Source organism: Drosophila arizonae, chromosome 2 (assembly GCF_054131065.1).
Source record: "Drosophila arizonae isolate 15081-1271.41 chromosome 2, UAZ_ARI_1.0, whole genome shotgun sequence".
NCBI lineage: Eukaryota > Metazoa > Arthropoda > Insecta > Diptera > Drosophilidae > Drosophila > Drosophila arizonae.
In genome coordinates, this window is record NC_142922.1 from 280,772 (window position 1) to 298,757 (window position 17,986).

A 17,986-nucleotide genomic window follows, 5' to 3' on the forward strand; every position below is an offset into this window, starting at 1 on the left:
CGACAATTTACGCGCTACGCATCATGAGTACACACTTATCTATATCTTGTGGCAACACTTTTTTCAGTCGTAGCTTCCTATTACAATTTTCCACGGGCATTTCGTGTGTGTGTGTTATTTTCGTCAAAACTAAAATATAAAACGAATATTCATTGAAAATTGCGCTGCAATAAGGTGATCGACCGTCGGACGTGCTAAATTTTATGTGCGCCGTGTGTGTTTACGCGTAAACGTAAAAATGGCGAACGTAAGGGACAGCGACACATCACTGTGGCTGCATAATAAACTGGGCACATCAAATGATTCTTGGATAAATGGTTCAATATGCTCGCAATTAAACAAAGAAGTTTTGCGCAACATCAAAGAATGTTTTCCCGACTTGCAGACGCAGGTTAAATTAAAATTGCTGCTCAGTTTTCTGCACATACCGCGTCGACTGGTTGAAGAGGTAAATCTCGTTGGTGTCATACAAAGTGGAAAAAAGTACACCAGCATGGACACGCATACATACTCACGCACACAGACAAAGACGCGCGCGCACTTACACATGCTGTGTTGATGAAGAGTTTGTAGTACTGAGAACCCTTAAGTGCAAATAAATCTGATAATTAACGTAAAATAAAAATGTGAAACGTATCGTTTAACTTGAGTATCTAATTTATTTGCTTAATTGCATGCGTACAAGTGTTAGGTGTTTATATGCTGCCTATCAGCGAAATGAAATATTTCCCGCCACTTCTGCGCGATCGATGTATTTATACATGTGTGTGTGCGTGGGTTTGTGATTTTATGTTCAGTAATGGTATTTGTGTATGCGTGTGATTGTATTTATGGGCGCCAAGGGTGGTGAACACAAATCTGTTGAATATGTGTCGTCATTTACTGTTATTTGATATTTATATTTCAAGACGGAAATTTATTATTCCAAAAGCCTACAAAATTTGGGATAGTTTAATTGTATATATAAATCGTATGGATTTAGTGAGGAATTTATTATTTCGTTTGAAAGATTTTAAGTATATGTATGTTGTTGCTGAACTATAGATAAAAATATATTAATCATTTAACGCTTAGAACATTTTATAAACGAATTATGGAATTGAATTGAAACTAAAATTACAAAATTCAATAAGAATGCTGTTATCAAGATATTGGTCGTCAAGTTGTTGTTAAAAAACAATGAAAGATGCATCTAGTTCATTGCTGTGAGAGAAATTAAGTGTGTAATTAACTTGTCCAAATTAAATTTACAGTGGAAGAGCGAATTAGAGGAGGTCATAGAAGTCGCCGGCCTAGACTCCGAGTTATGGGTATCCATGCTGGCAGAGACAATGAAAACATTTCCGGCGACTAGTTCGCTAAATACAGAAATCTCCGATTATGAGGATACGCGACCTATATTCACCGACATGGTCAACGATCTTCGCAAATTGGTTACCAAGCATTCGGATCTGGGGATGTTGCCGCTTGAATGTCAATACCTAAACAAGAACGCACTGGTCTCGGTGGTAAGTAGGCAGATCACTTGATTTTTTGCTTATGTATGCAGAGTATCCATAATATATTGTTTATTATTTCAACAGGTTGGCCAACAGCCGGTGCCCGTTAAGCATTTCACGCTGAAGCGCAAACCAAAAAGTGCTCAGTTGCGCACAGAGCTGTTGCACAAGTCGGCCGACGCGCAATCCTCGCTAAAGAAGTCGTCGGCACCTACGATTCCATTGCGCTCGCGTGGTATGCCACGGAAAATGACGGACACAACGCCGCTGAAAGGCATACCATCGCGTATGCCCACCACAGGCTTTCGTTCGCCCAGTGTGCCGGGTAATGCGCAACGGCCCAATCTGAGTCGCACACCTGCTGGACGCAAGGATGGAGGCATTAAAATACTCGAATTCACTGAACAGCCACTGGGCTATGCTGCCGCCAAGAAGCGCAAGCGCGAACAGCAGTTGGAGGAGCAACAGAAAAAGCAGGAACAGAAACAACAGGCTGCCGCAGCGGCTGCTGCTCAAGCAGCAGCAAACACAAACAACAACAGCGATAGTCCACCTGCAGAGTCTGCAGCTAATAACGTTATCGGAGGAGAGACACCAACTACGCCAACCACATCAGCAAATAACAGCTTTGAAATCAAATTGGAGCCACAGCTGAACCAAAGCAGTGGCAGCATAGATGAGCAGCAGGATGAGCAGGAGTTCAAAGCTCCAGAGCTAGCTACAAAGACGATGCAACCAGATACGCCGAGCACACCAGAATATGCAGCAGCTACTCTACAATTCGCTCAAACTAATACAGCGGCGGCGCCGACTACGCCCAATCGCAAGACAGAGAGTAAAGCAAGAGCTAACAAGTCGGCGGCTAAGGCGAATAATAACAATAACAACAACAACAATAATAATAACAGCTACCATCAGACGCCGAAACGCATCAAGCAGGAGATTGAGATCAAGAGCGAGGAGATCATTGTGCCGGCCAGCATTAAGCTGGAGAAAATAGAGCCTACTATCGCGACTACTCCAACAACGGCTAAGACGCAGCTGACAGCGGCGACCACGCAGCGAATCATAATACAGCAGCAGCAGCCAGTGCAGCGTGCTCCGCATTTACTCATACGCAGCACGCCGCAGCAACAGAAACGCCTCAATAACAGCAACACTTTAGCGACAACAACAGCAGCTACAACGGCAACAACAACCGTCGGCAACACAACTATCAAAATGGAAAAGTTGGATATAAAGCCCTTGTCGCGAGCATCAGCTACTCCCAGCGGAAGCAGCAGCAGTGCCAGCAGCAACACCACCACAACCACCACCATATTAACGCCGCAACAATTGCGGCAAGCGACCAGTCCGCTGGCCAATCTGCCGAACAACATTTCGGTAAAGATAACATCGGCAAAGGCCAAGGTTGCAGCAGGAAGCGGTGCAGGCAGCAGTGGAAGTCAGGCAGCATCAGGAGCTGCCGCAGCACAGCAGCAGCAGCAGCCCATCCTGATTAACAGCTCCACGCCCGTCATATTGGCTTCTACGCCCAGTGCTCAACGAGCGGTAGGTGGCTTTTATATATAAATAATAGATTTTACCTAATTATATATTTTATTTACATTTTAGAAACCGCAGTTGGCAGCCAGCACCAGTGGCATTGGCAGCACTACCACCACAATACCATCGCAAGCTATTAAGACCATGCCGCTGAGTCAGCTAAAGACGGCAGCAAATAGTGGGCCGGTTATTATCTCGCAAACCATAATTCAGCCGGCTAAGCGTGCTCAGCAGCTACAGCAGCAACAACAACAACAACAGCAACAAGGTGCCACATCCAGCGTAGCGGCAGCTGCTTCTCAGCAGCATCAACAACAATTGCAGCAGCAACAAGTGGTCGTTAATACGTCACAGCCACAAACCACGCAGTACATTCTAGCTGCACCACAGCCGCAACAGCAGCAACAGCCTGCATTACCGACGCTTACTTCCTTCACACAGACGCGTCCGCAGACAACGACACTGTACCAAACAGCAGCGGGCGGCAGTGGTCAGACGCCAACGAAAATACTGCTGAAGACCACGGGCACCACGGGAGTGGTCATGACACCGCTGCGACAGCATCAACAAGCTACAACGTTAGTATCTACTAATCCGCCACCGTTGGTGGCTACGACGGCAGCCGTGGCTGCTGGCCAGCAAACGCTTAATATACAAAATGTACAGCTACCGAATCGTCCCGTCACCATACAGCCCGCTTCGCAGGCGGCGCAACAGCAGCATTTGCAGGCGCAGTTGCAGCAACAGCAGCCACTGCCGCACCCGCAGCACACGATTGTGTCCAACACGACTGCCACACAACAGCCAAAGCTATCCCAGGTGCTAATGCAACCTGGTGGTGCCATAGCGGGTGGCACACTAAATGTCTCACCGACGGCGGCTAAAAGCAAGACGATCATACTCACCCAAAAGGGCGTCATATTGCGCAACATTGGCGGCGACATGTACCAGATACCTATTAGCAATGTAGGCGGCTTATCCGGACTCAGTGCTGGGGCCACCCTTATGACAAGCACGGCGGCCGGTCCGCCCAGCCTGGTGAAGACGACGACGTCAACGAGCATACAGCCACATACGTTACAGCAATCACAGCAGCAGAGCGTGCAGCCTGGCAAGCAGTTGATGCCTACCTTAATACCAACCAACCCCATTGGAGGCCAGCACGTCATCGTCCAGCAACAGACGCCCACGAGTGTAATTGGCAATGTAAGTGGAACTGTTTCGACTGTTTTGACGGGGGTGTTTGTTAAGGAAGGAAGACAGATAGAGAACGGCTTTGATTTGATCAAAGAGTTAATATGTTGCCATATATTCTGTGCAATTTTTTAATCTTGGCTTGGTTTTTTCTTTTCATTTGTGTACAATACTCGTTCGTCTGTCCATCTGCTTCGATGTAAGCTAATCCAATAGTGAAGTTAGTTTTACAATCGTGCAATGATTATGGATTATATATATATAACTGGATATATATAACTTTACCTAATTTTATTAATTTTAAATGGCGTTTTAGTCCTCACAGCAGACGATAATTCGGCCTGTCATGACCAATGTAGGCGGCGGGTTGACCACGCTGCCGCAGGGCCTGACATTGATTCAGCGTCCTGGGCAACAGCCGCAGCTGGTGCAGGTGCAGGCAGCGCCGAGCAGCACGCAGCGTACGATTATAACGCAATCGCCGGCTGCATCGGCGCCGCAACAGCAGCCGCGCCAGCAGCAGCAGCAACAGGCACAACAGCAGCAACAGATATTGGTGCAGCATAAGCCAGCCCTGCAGCAGTGTTTGGTCACCTCGACGAGCACACCAGGGAACAATGCGACCATACCGCGCACCGTGCAGGTGCAGGTTACTCAGCAGCAGCCACAGCAGCAGCAGACGACAGCGCCGGCGGCACAACAGGCGCCACAGCGACGTGGCCTCTCGTTATCAGTAAGTCCTAATACCTACTTGCTAAACAAGCAACATAAATCTCATTATTTATTTATTTTTTGTTCAGAATGAGCACGTTCACAAGGCTCATGAAATGTTCCGCAAAGCGAATCGCGTTTCTCGTCCTGATAAGGCGCTCATCTTGGGCTTTATGGCTGGGTTGCGCGAGAATCCGCGACCCAATTCCGAGAATGTATTGGTCATAAAGTTGGGAGAAACTGAAGTATGTTTTATTTTTTTGTTTATCAATTTGAACATATGCTAAATACTAAATCTAATTGTTTAGGAAAAAGTGCAACAGGAAGATGGCAATACGGCGTTGTGTCAGGTGGAATCACATATTCGCTTGGACTACAATACGGGCGAGTGGAAGACATTCCAGAACTACAGGCTGGTGGATCAGACTGGTGCCTCATAGTCCACAAGGGTTATACGCATAGTACGCAAGTAGCCTATGCGTATGCCCTAGACTTCACTTGTTTGCTACTGGGCTTGTTCTGTGCGTCCATGTCGTTCTGCATGGCCAACAGCTAGGCTTATCCGCTAATTAGGCTACTAACCAGTTCTCCCATCCCCTTTATATTATTAAAATCCGCTTTCCACGATGGAAATAAATGAACTATAAAACAATTAACGTAAATTAGTAGTTGTACAGTTCTTAGTATATATGTATGTAGTATATATGCTAGCGCTTTAAACGTTTAGTAATGATGCCACAAACACACACCCATACACACGGCAACACATAAACATTACATACACCCAAGTATATACTTTATTATGATTAGCACGCTTGACTAGCGATAGAGAGATGAATTGAATGGGAAATGCAAATAATCATACATTAACACACACCCACATATATATTCACGTATGTGGTCATTTATATGCAAATATATACAAGATATATATGTATTTACACAAATTATATATATGTTATATAAATATAAATATGCATAATTAGCATTATGTAATTAGTTCTCGAGTAAAGACAACTGTATAATTAATTTAGCAAGAAGCATAATAATACTTATTTGGAGCCACGCGATGAAATGCAACGGTCACCTTAACATTACAAAATTATAAACAAAATCTAAAATATGAATATTATAAGTGTATGTAAAATTAAATTAAAAAAAAAAATAAAAAAAAAAAAAATGAAAATTATAGCGAAGCAACCGCAGCAAAAATTTAATATTAATCTTGAGAAATGTGTAATAGTCTAAAATAAACCAACCATATTTATGGCTTTAATGTTTAAACCAATACTTGTTTAAATGAAAGGTGGCAGGAATAGCTTAATATTGCAGCCTCCTTTTAACTCAATACTTTGCAACTCAACTGTTATTGTAAATGTGACTTCGGTTCGGATACAGCATTAATTTAAAGATCTCGATTCTGGGTCCTCTGGGAATTCAATTTTACCTTTTTGTCACTCAAGCAAGCTTCATAAATATTTAGGACGATTCTCTAATATCTCCAACTTACCAGCTCTTACTATTACTTGGTCGCCTAATCATCAATAATAAAAGAAACGTGAATTTGAATACTTCGTTGTTTTCGTTTAATTGCATTGAAAGCTTACAATTAGTCAACATAAATTGATCAATTTTGATTGGACAATGCCTTTGGCTAATACTAGAAGGTAAATCTATATGCAATATATTAGAGACTATATTATATATATGTATATATACATATATATAAATATACTACATGCTACGAGTTACATATAACATACATAGGTGCGCCTTAAATTCGATTGTACTAATGGAACCTATGGATACATTCTACTTGCTGGCCACCTCCTTCCAGTGGACGATGGCGCGCTGTTCGTCTGGTGCATCCCGAAAAGGCCGACTGCCATTAGAGCTGACATACTCGTTGACCTGATAATTGAGCAACGTCTTGTAATGGTAGACATCGGCCAGCTGTTGCGTCAGAGGGCTAGTATTGGTGGTGAAGATGCCGGCGAATTTTTTATTGCGTGCCACGTTTAGCACCTCGTACTCCATGAAGTGCATGCAAGCAATATTCTCGCGAGGATTAAGATGTTCGGCGGTGCCCATCATGAATGAGTGTAATATCTGATTCAAGCCCTTGGGCAAATAATTGTCTCTAAAAACATAAATCAAGATGTTGGCTTTGAGGTAAATGTAGTGGAAGCCAACCAAGTGACGTACCGTATGGGTCCTTCACAGAACTCTAGAAACTCAAAAATAATGATCAGCTCGGACTTTATGTCCACCTCAGGCTCGGCGCGCGCGTCAAAGTTAAGAGCGGTGCCGATGATGCGTTCAGTATTTCGATCGTATACCACAAAGCTGAGTTCCCTCTCCACTAGAACGGTCCAAATTTCCTGCAACAAAATTAATGGATAAATTACTAAAGCTATTGCTATTGTGAATTGCTCTCCACTTACATTAAGCAAATCACTGTAATCTGTGCGCAAAACACCAGGCTTCAGCCACTGTTCCAAATCTGCCTTGTTGTAAAAACTGGATACGATTATGCTGCAGAGGCAAGGATTAGAAATTATGGCATATTAAATGAACTCAATTGAACTACTCACTCAATCACAGCCTGACGATGCTCTAGTTTGAGAGGTACCGCTTCCATTTTAAGGTGCGGGCATGCATTGAGCGTCTCCTCTTCCAGTTGTACTGAATCATGGTTGCTAGCCATCTTTTCGATAATCTCTCCCAGATTTTTCGCCGCTATGAACTCGGAGATACCAATGTTGTAGCCTTTCTCCCTCAGTAGGGTGACGGTAAAGATGGAGTTGAGTGAATTGCCACCCAGCTCGTAGAAGTTGCTACGAGGCGAAAGACTTGCTCGTGTAGAGCGTCCAATGACACCGCCCACCGTCTCGAATAGGTCACGTGCCGTCAATTTCAGCTCCTCGGGCACCTGGCTGTAGTCAAAGTCGAGTACGATGCTCGAATCGCCTTCGTTATTGTTGGCCGTCTCATAGGTTTTGAGCAGGGCCTGGCGATCCACCTTGCCATTGACCAAGAGCGGCACATGCTCCAATATGATCACCTGTGGTGTCATATAATCAGCCAACTTATCCTTGAGCCTGCCTTCCAGTTGCATCTCAGTGACCACAGGTGAATCATCGCGCAGCTTGACAAAGGCGAGGATGGCCTGATCCACATGTCCGGCCCGATAGCAAAGTACTATGGCCTTCTCTACCAGTGGCAGCTCGGCCACGATCTTCTCCACCTCAGACAAATCGACCCGATGCCCGCGTATCTTCACTTGCGAGTCAGTGCGTCCTTCATACATGATATTCCCATTCTTCAGCGAGCCATAATCACCGGTACGATACAGACGCGCATATTCTGTAAAGCTGATTGATTAGAAATTCATTCAGCAGGATGTTTCAAATGTCCCACTTACTCTTCTCCACAGCTAACGGATTCTCGAGGAAGCGTTCCGGATCACGACCATTCACATAACCCGCAGCCAGATTCAAACCTGAAGCAAAGATTTCGCCTATTTCTCCATTTTTGACCGGACGATAGTCCGCATCCAGCAGATAGATAACAGTGTTTGATACGGGTACGCCTGGGGAAATATAGATACATAAGCACAGAAAAAGTAAGAGGACAGAAAGAGAGTGGAGAGCTCACCTATGGGCACATTGTCGTACATGCTAAGCTGCTTCTTGCTCTCGCAGGCGAAGTAGGTCACATCGCCCATCACCTCGGTGGAGCCGTAGAAGTTGTACAGTCTGTGCACTCCCTCATCAAAGTAGTCGAAGAAGCTGCTGGCTAACGGCACGGCCAATGGCTCACCTGAACAGACCCAAATCTGCAGATTGTATAGCAATTTCTGAGCCGCACCACCACCCTCCATCTTCAGGTACATGAGCAGGGAACGCAACAAAGTGGGCACCAGAACTAGACGACGAATTTTATACTTCTCAAGAAGTGATACAAGCCGGTGAGGATCTTTGGTGACTGCTTTGGGCACTACTAGAATGGCCAAGCCACACATAAGAGGACCCCATAGCTCCGCAATGGAGTCGACAAAGGTGAGCGCTGTCTTAAACACGCCTACCTGCTCATTGGCCGTGTAAGGAAAGGTGGCCCACTGCCACTGCAAGCGATTCAATATATTCTCATGGGGCAGACGCACGCCTTTGGGCACACCTGTGCTGCCCGAGGTATACAGCACGATGGCAATGTGCTCGTTCCCACCGCGCAACATCTCCTCCGAGAGCAGATTGCCGCCGCTTAGTTGTAACGACTTCGCATACAGTTCAGTCAACGATAGCGTGGGCGTGCCTTGGAAACGCTGAGCATCGATGTCATCATCACGTAGTACTAGAATCGGTCTAGCCTCTAGCAATATGTGATGGACACGATTAGCCGGGAAGCTCGGATCGATGGGCAGATAGGCACCGCCCGCCTTCCAAATGGCTAGTAATGTGGTGACCAGTGCCTCCGATGGCTGCATACAAACGGCCACAATGAAGTCACCATCGCTGTTTGGCTGCAGGAAACGTCCGTGGGCTTCCTCGACGAGTAGGCGTGCGGCACGATTCGCACGCTCGTTCATCTGACGATAGCTGCTCTGGCTGGGTGCCAGGGACTGACCCTGTCCCTGGTGATATATGAGCGCCACCTTATCGGCATGACGCAGTTGCTGCTCTTCGAAGATGCGATGCAGAGCTCGGGGCACGTAATCCTGCTGCTGGCCCTTCACAATCGATAGCTGTGGAAGCGAACCCATATCGATAGCTGCTTATAAAAAAGAGACAACAATTAGGTGACTAAAATTTATAGAATTTACTATATGCATAAGAATAGGCTGAAAAGACAGCGTACATTCAACTCGACTACTAGCTAGGAATGACTACACAAATGACCCAGCACAAAACTTTTTGAAATATTTAAAAATATGTTTTTTTATATTCGAGGGAACTAATTGCTATCATCGTCTGTATCTGTATGATTGTAACTATTGGATTTTCATCTATACTCAGCTATAATTGACTGTGTGCAGGCATTTAATGTATCTTACAACCGTTTTAATTGAGTGCTGGACATCGAATTCAATTTACTACGAGTGAAGTCAATTATAAACTAATTAACAGTAAAACAAATAGATTTAGATAAGTTCCTTATCTCCAGCTGCCATAAAATACGAGTTCGAGCTGTTTAGTGACAATCGTATGCTTACTGTGAATACTAACTAGGTCGGCAGCTTCCGATGTACAGCATAAGCCACAGCTAAGCCACAATCATAAACTATATATATACTACATATATTCGATTATAGTTATATTCTCTCATTATCCTATTACTGTTCATACGAGGATCAGTTCTATTTGAAGTTCCTTTCTTCTTCCAGGAATTCACAGCTCACCTAGATAGTAATTAACGTATTTTCATGTTTAACGGTTAAGGAATAGTATTTAAAATATAATATTTGCATTTTGTTGTTTATGACGTGCAGCAATAGCGCCATGAGCAAACAGAACTCTTAAGTGCTTGTATAAGCTTAACAAATGCAGCTGGATTCGACTGAAATCTATTAGAGCCATTTGCATACCGATAAAATCTAGATTTAATAGATGCAGCGTTTATGAGCTAAATATTCATACAAGGCATATATTTTCATTTACGTTATTGGACTTAATAGCATTTTAGTATTCTGAATCTGAATTTAAAGTGAGTTCTGATCTGAAATAAGAGACTTTTATGGTCGCTTTCAGGAAATTTACCGATCATTTACTATGAGCTAAAGCAGAGTGCTCTTACCCAGGAATCTCGTGAAGTACGGAAAGACTGAGCGTGTGATAAATTAAATGAATAGTTCCAATTCCAAGTGGAATTATTAAATCTCATTTAGCAGACGGTCTTGGTTACTGCCGGAGGTCTTTAAGCTTCGCTTTATTATGTCATTTAATCCAACAGAGTGTCATTGAGCAAACAACTTCTGGTTGTGTACAACCATCCGATTTGCCGATTCTCTGATTCTACAATTCTCTGGCTCCAATGTCATGCATAAAGTGGAAATAGTTTGCGCTATAAAGGCAATTACCCGTCAACTTGTCCTTAGTCTCGCCACATTTCAATTTTAAACGAACTACTAAACCAACAAACGACTCATTAAAGCAGATTAACTGCCGAGTCTTGTCTTGTTTTATGAAATATGTCGCTCAATTACATTGGCATTGCCACAGTCCCTGGCTACAATCCAATTCCGACTACGATCCAAGTCCAGGAAACAAAACTCTTCGCACTGGGTGTCGTCTGCCTTTGGTACAAGTGCATTATGAATTATTTATTCCGTTAATAGGTCCATGATTTTCAGTCGGGCCCAGCTGACAAGTGCAAAGAAAACGCGGCCAATCGCTTCGTTCTAAACAAGTTCCACACGCGATTGTGAAACATTTCTGTAATTATATTTTATTTTTTTATTTTTTATACTCGTTCACGAAAGTGAATCAGTATATTGGTTTTGTGCAATGTCCGTCTTGCTGTCCGTCGTCTGTCCGTCTCTCCGTCCGTCCGTCTGTCCGTCTGTCCGTATGAACGCAATCTATTTCGGCGCTATTGAAGCTAGAGACTGAAATTTGGAACACCTACTTGTGTATATCTCCCATGTATAAAGTGTTACAATTTTCCCGATCCGCCCACTAGGGGCGTGGCAAATCGGAAAATGCATTTTCCGATATGCCGGAAATCATGTTAGTTAAAGAGCTAGAAAGCTGAAATTTGGTATGTAGGAGCCATGGCGGATATATCTCCGCCCGTCGGGGGCGTGGCAAATCGGATAAAACTGTATCTCCTAAAGTTGTAAACCTAGAACACTGAAATTTCGCATGTCAGCTAATGTTATGATTCTATAAAGTCTAAAGACAAAATTGTAAGTCTACACCCATTAGGGGCGTGGCAAATCGGACCTGAAGATATATTGATGCCAGAAACCTCAAATTTCATATATATACTCGGGCTGATCACTCAAGACCAAAAAGCTTTGTCGGATATATGTCCGCTCACAGGGGGCGTGGCAAACCGTAAAAGTTTATATCTCCTAAAGTATAATAGATAGAAGCTTCAAATTTGGATAGTTGAGTTACTGGTAGCCTCCTCTATCGATTCCCAAAAAAATAATTTTTACGCCTCTTTAGAGGCGTGGCATATCGAAAAATACCCTGTAATTTTCACTTATCTTGAGGGTAGGCATTCAAACTTTGAAGTTAGGGTACCGTTATCTCGTTCTAAAAACTGACCAAAAATGAGGTGTCTACGCCCAGTAGGAGCGTGGCAAATCGGAAAAACCTGTATATTCTACAGTATCAGAGCGAAAGTTAACTACTAAATTGTTGATGGGATGTGAATGAGTATTCCGCAGTCGGTATCGCCCGACTGCAACGTTCTTACTGGTTTTATTTTATTTTTGTTTTTTGCCAAATGCTTGGCATAGCTTTATGCGAGGCGTTTGGTCGAGTCGTTTGGCTAGGCGGCTTGGCATACATTTTTCGACAGCTTTAGGCGCTGTCCACAGTCGTTGTATGGGACGTATAAGTAATATGGCAAGAGGCAAAACTCATTTCCCAAGCGCGCATTACGTATGCCGTGTGCGCCCAATTAGCTGGGCATGCACACACATGCGCAAGCTGAATGAAAACTTTAAACTTGTACATTGTGCATGGCCGTGTGTGTGTGTGTATTCATATGTACGTATATCTGCATACAATGCCGTGCTGTTATCTCTCTATCCGCATCTTTGTCCATTGTCCATTGTTGTGGTCGGAGTAGATCGCTTGCATTCTTGAGTACAAGTTCTTTTCAACTGTTTTACATCTAAACAGAGGAGCATATTTCTTAAACTATGTGTGCGGTGCTGAGCCTCCAGCTAGTAGCAGTTCTTATCACTTTCCTATGCATCAGTAATGCACGAGATGAATCATATTCTTTGTGTTTGGAAAGTATATCAGTATATCAGTTTCACATTTTGAGGCACAAGCTGCAATTTATGGTAGAGATTACAGGGCATCAGGCCGTCTGTCTTGACATGATTTGTGATTAGTTGGTAGCTGCTGGTGGCTTTTCACATCATCGATTTAATGTACCGCATCGCATCGCTGCTTCTGTTGATGAGGTGAAACCCAGCAATTGCCATAAAGCTATTAATGCTCTATTCTGTGCAGCTTTGTGCTGCCCGATCCAACGATCAAGCAGCGTTTAGATAGACATCGTATATCGTCTAATATTGCTTATATGTACATATGTATGTGTGTATATTACTTAGAAGTTAAGCTTTATAATTTTCCGCCCAAGGTTGCATTTAACTTTGATTGTTTTCATTATATTCTTTTTTGCTCTTTTGTGATTTCTTTGAGGCTTTTGGAAAATCGTTCCATAATTATCAGCGTGCCATGTAATTTGTAATTTGTAATTTACATAATTGCCAACAGAATTGATACTTGGCTAAGGCGCTAGGTGACTGGGCAGCTTTTCTGTGGATCAACAACATTGGATAAGGTCACCAAATTCTGGTCTGAATTTGGTTTCCGTTGTATGGTTAATTCGAGTCAAACTAATTAAGCCGCCCGATCTGCAGCCATATCTCGTAATCGCAATCGTAACCAAAATCATATCATTGTTTGTATCGGCTCTTGTTGCTGCTGCGACTGTTGATTTGCTTAATTGAGTAAAAAGTGTCCAATTTGCGGCCTGGCAGGGTGCACTGCCTCGCCTGACCTAGGTCTGCTTAACCACCATCACGAGAAGCGACCCTCTCACATTGTGGGTTTTTTTTTCTTTTTTTTTTTTAGAATTTCCGATTGTGAGTCAATTGAATGACAACCAACAATTGAGTGAGCGTGTGTGAGTGACTGTGTGACAAATACGTGCTGAGATTTTCAGCATACAAATGCGATCTAACAAATAAGAACGACTGCTCAATACATGTTCATGGTCAAAGCACATTTATGAGGAGTTATCAGCTTAACACTCTTGGAAACATTTTTAAGAAGGTCGCACAAGCATTCATCTCAGCCAGCATTCAAATGTTTATGTTTATGTAGTCTGAAACATTTGGTATCTGTCTTGGCTGAGATAATGCTTAAAAAATGCATTCTAAATTTGAAAAAAAAAAAAAAAAAAATGTTTTTCAACGGTCAGACAGATAGACAGTCGATACAGACATCATTAAAAAAACTAACAAATCGTTTCGCAAGTTCATTACAGCAGAAGCAAAAGCCCCTCCTAAGCAAGTGTCCAACTGGGTAGATCTTATTTAAGACTAATATCAATGCAAGACTTAAGCATATATTAATTTTTCACAATTAATGGTCGACTGCAAATGACTCAATTTTAATTTGCAGTGCGCACAGCTCGAATGCAATTAAAAAGCCATCAAAGCAGGCGAACAAAGTACGCTGATTATGTATACGCGGCGTCGGACGAGCGATCGCTTGACACAAATTAAATGTCAATTGCGCGGATAACATAAATCATAATACCGATCGCTGTCTAATTCGACAAAGCCGTTTTCCTAATTGTTTGCATGCTGAGCATGCAGACCAGTCGTAGAAGTGCTGCCAAAAGTTGTTGCAACTCGTTTGGCCATTCCACTTAAGTTTCTAATGCTCTGATTGAATTTGTTATTAGTACACAGCGGATACCCTTTTTCAGGGCACTATGATTTTGTCACAATTCGAGTGTGTACATAATAAATGTTAATGGCCTAATAGCGAACGTGTTAATTTGTGCTTCGGGGATTCAGTTGGGGCTTCAAAGAAATTTCGCCCATATGTCTGAAAGGTATTTAATGTTCGTTTAGACAAATTTGGTCTCAGCTATCTTTTAGCTATTAACTTTTCATGACATGTTGGCATTGCATTCAACTGCAACGGTTGCCAGCAAATTGTTAATTGAAGTTTATTTTCCGTAGGCCTCGCCTCGAGTTGTGTTTGCCTTTTGCATTTGACACAAGCATTTTGAAAAGAATGCGCTTATATACCCTGCATTGTCGTCAGTCGACTTTCCTTTTATACTCAGTCAATTACGAAACACTTTCTGGCATGCAGTTCCTCAATTTTCGCCTCAGTTCGAGTTACCTAGTCATAGAAATTGCATTAATAATAATAATAATAATTAAAATTTTAAATACTTTTTGGCTTTTATTGCATCGAACTAAAATCAATAGAGTCCGTTACGCTTAGTCGAAAATTAGTTGCTATATCAATTCGTTTAGAATTTTCAAATCAGAATAAATAACCTGATCTCACGAATATTTAATTGCGACTTTATATTACCTAATCGTTTGTTGAGCTAGTGCAATGAACCAAATATGCAAATTGAAAATACTTGGCTTGCGTTCTTTGTATATTTAATGGCATTTCGGGACCCGTTACTCAAGAAAATGTTTGAAATTTGAATCGATTTTCGATGAATATTGGTCACTTATATTTTGTAAAATTACACTTTATGAATATAAGCACCTCTATAAATTCTTTCTGTTAAGATCAATATGGTCCGTGTAATTCATTTAATTAAATTTTCATGGCTTATAAATTTTGATTTTTTTAGACGTTTCTAATGAGTATCTCGTAGTAGAGCTGTGCAATTTGAATTTCACTTATGGCGAGCTTAATTATTATTTTTTAAATAGCTAAATGAGATTGGCGGCAGTCAGCGATCAGCGAGGGTATTAGGGGCTTGGCTAATTTGATGAGCTGTTGCCCATCATGTTGGGCTTTATTAAATATTACGTATACGTACTTTTAGTTACTCAAATTTATGATTGTTTATTGTATTCAAGTTTTTCTCTTGTTGTCGATGGTTCCGTTTTCTATTAATTCTTAGCACGCTTCAATTTTCCGAGTTAGTTTTTTCCAAAAATTTGCAATACGTTTGTTTGTAATTTAAAATTTTTGATCTTTAATAATTTGTTTTTTGTTTTGTTTTTTTTTTTTTTGGGGGGGGGTTTCCAGCACTTGGCTCACACTGCACATGCGATTCACTATGCTTTTAAAGGCAGCCCAAAAGATAAACTTGGGTTTTTTTCTTTTTCGATTTCAACGTACTACGGAACTCGAAAGCGGCGTTTGCAGACTAATCAGAATAACAGCGCTCGCTTAACTTTTATATGCCGCAGAATCGAGTATGCAATCAGCAGCGCAGTCGGCGCTAGCGTCGTCGCCGTCGTTGACGCCGATGCTGGCTTTGCTCTTGCTCGTTGGCTCGGCTGAAACTAAAACCAGTTCCTGCTCTTCGAGCACCTGCAGTTGCCTTTCGCAGATCGTATACTAAATATAAATGTATATGCATTCGTATATACTCGTATATAAACGAGGGTGTGCATATATACATATATATATACTGATGTGTCTGTGGTTGTGTGTTTTGTTTGTTTGTTTGTTTTGATTTTTGTTACAGCTGAAACGCCTTTTTACGTTAGTTTCGCTTAATTGAGTCGAGTTCAGTGACGTAGGAAATGAAACGAGTGAATTCCTGGCAATGAAAAACGCTAATTTAGTACACACGCACACAGACACACACACAGACGCAAATAAGTGTACTTGATATGGCTAGATTGATTTGTTAGAAAGCTTGGAAATCCCTTGGAGGCAAAGCCGCGAAATATGACGCATAATATTTATGGCAAATAAAAAGTACGAAAACAACATAGGGTATCCAATTCAAAGAAACTACTTATTGGTTCTAGCATTTGTGAAATTGTTGATCGCCAATTAAAAACAAGTCAGATGTTCTATGGGGTTGTGCTTAGCTGGCAGATACCCTAGAGTCTACGGAAATAACAGACTCAGACTCTTGGAGCATTTGTGTTAATAGGATAGGATAGTCCTTGTCACCAATCAATTTTGATCTAGGAACGTATGAAATATACGATAATAAATGTACATAGTAATAATAATAATAATAAATTCTTAAGTACTTCCTTGCTCATCATTCCTTCGCTCTGTACGATAGCTGCCAGGGTATTGACATCTTGAATTCCATTCGAATATTGAATGAAATTTCAAATTGTGAACTGGAATTGTCGGCGCGCGCCTTTCTGGGGGAATTTTCATTTACGATGCTTGCAATTTGCAGTTCGTATTTGTAAGTAGTTGCCGTTCAGATAATATAGTAGAATATCGTAGTATTAACATGGATTAGGTGAATGTTTTAAACATATTCCTACACCAGTTGACCTTATGTCCGGATCTCTTATTATTCGGTGCATTATTACATGTGAGAATAGTGTGAAAAATTAGATGCCGCATCAAATGAGCTGACTTCACATAGATCATAAATTATGGCATATGCATATGTATGGCACATTATAAATCTATAAATAATACATGTATATGTATATATAATAAATACATCCATATTCAAGAAAATCCAATCGAAGACAAACGAATAACTATAAATATGTGTGTTGCATTTGCATAGACTCTTGATTCATTAGTTATCCGAGATTGATCTGATGTGCTTTGATTTGATGCGATTCGTTTCGGATATATGTATATACATATTATATTATTATTCTTGATAAGTTAAATCTTATGTATATATATTATACACATATTCCGACGACGTATTCTGCGTTAATTTGATCACAAACTCAGGCAGATTGAATTTCTGAAGTTGGCACAGAATATCTGCAGGTTGGTCCGTTACGATCGTAGTGCTGTTGAATATGATTTAATTAAATGAAATTATTATTGATCGATTGATATTGTTATCTAATTACCATGTTACACAGCAAAGACCATTTGCATAATATGTATTTCCTCACATCATTCGGCTTAGCTTGCTTCTTGTAGGTTAAAATAAGCCAACTACTAATAAAAATAAAAAATATTCTAATACATAACAATTGTAAAAACAATTAAAAAAAAAAAATAAAATAAAAAAATCACTAATAGTGTAATTGCTTGCAATTATAAAATTTCCAGTTCAGTTTATTGGCCATAAAACTCTGTGAATTTTTTATACATTTGTGCTAACAAATATGCGCTTCCTTTAATAGTTTGAAT

General features: G+C 41.5%; 2 protein-coding genes across 2 annotated transcripts; one reads left to right on the forward strand and one right to left on the reverse strand.

The window, feature by feature from the left end:
- Nucleotides 1-22: 22 nt before the first annotated feature.
- Nelf-A (Negative elongation factor A) lies at nucleotides 23-6,233 on the forward strand. Its single transcript, XM_018000193.2, has 7 exons — nucleotides 23-448; nucleotides 1,254-1,508; nucleotides 1,584-3,050; nucleotides 3,114-4,250; nucleotides 4,555-4,971; nucleotides 5,039-5,194; nucleotides 5,258-6,233. Exons 1-7 carry the CDS (start codon nucleotides 239-241, stop codon nucleotides 5,387-5,389), a joined length of 3,774 nt encoding a protein of 1,257 aa, XP_017855682.1. The 5' UTR covers nucleotides 23-238; the 3' UTR covers nucleotides 5,390-6,233.
- A 279-nt stretch (nucleotides 6,234-6,512) lies between these two features.
- e (nonribosomal peptide synthetase ebony) lies at nucleotides 6,513-16,187 on the reverse strand. The gene is made up of 7 exons (XM_089467256.1): nucleotides 15,720-16,187; nucleotides 8,607-9,719; nucleotides 8,374-8,541; nucleotides 7,544-8,315; nucleotides 7,394-7,484; nucleotides 7,155-7,330; nucleotides 6,513-7,089 (listed from the first exon to the last, which is right to left on the reverse strand). The coding sequence occupies exons 2-7, from the start codon at nucleotides 9,709-9,711 to the stop codon at nucleotides 6,762-6,764; spliced, it is 2,640 nt and encodes an 879-aa protein (XP_089323382.1). The 5' UTR covers nucleotides 9,712-9,719; nucleotides 15,720-16,187; the 3' UTR covers nucleotides 6,513-6,761.
- Between the last annotated feature and the right edge of the window lie 1,799 nt (nucleotides 16,188-17,986).

What these genes read in the sequence shown, in the direction of transcription:
- Nelf-A (XM_018000193.2), top strand. Translation starts at nt 239, where the DNA reads ATGGCGAACGTAAGGGACAGCGACACATCACTGTGGCTGCATAATAAA. An exon ending in CCACGAGTGTAATTGGCAAT is followed by an intron (nt 4,251 to 4,554) that starts GTAAGTGGAACT and finishes ATGGCGTTTTAG; the next exon opens with TCCTCACAGCAGACGATAAT. An exon ending in GACGTGGCCTCTCGTTATCA is followed by an intron (nt 4,972 to 5,038) that starts GTAAGTCCTAAT and finishes TTTTTTGTTCAG; the next exon opens with AATGAGCACGTTCACAAGGC.
- e (XM_089467256.1), bottom strand. Translation starts at nt 9,711, where the DNA reads ATGGGTTCGCTTCCACAGCTATCGATTGTGAAGGGCCAGCAGCAGGAT. An exon ending in TCCGTTAGCTGTGGAGAAGA is followed by an intron (nt 8,316 to 8,373) that starts GTAAGTGGGACA and finishes TCAGCTTTACAG; the next exon opens with AATATGCGCGTCTGTATCGT. An exon ending in TTCTGTGAAGGACCCATACG is followed by an intron (nt 7,090 to 7,154) that starts GTACGTCACTTG and finishes TTATGTTTTTAG; the next exon opens with AGACAATTATTTGCCCAAGG.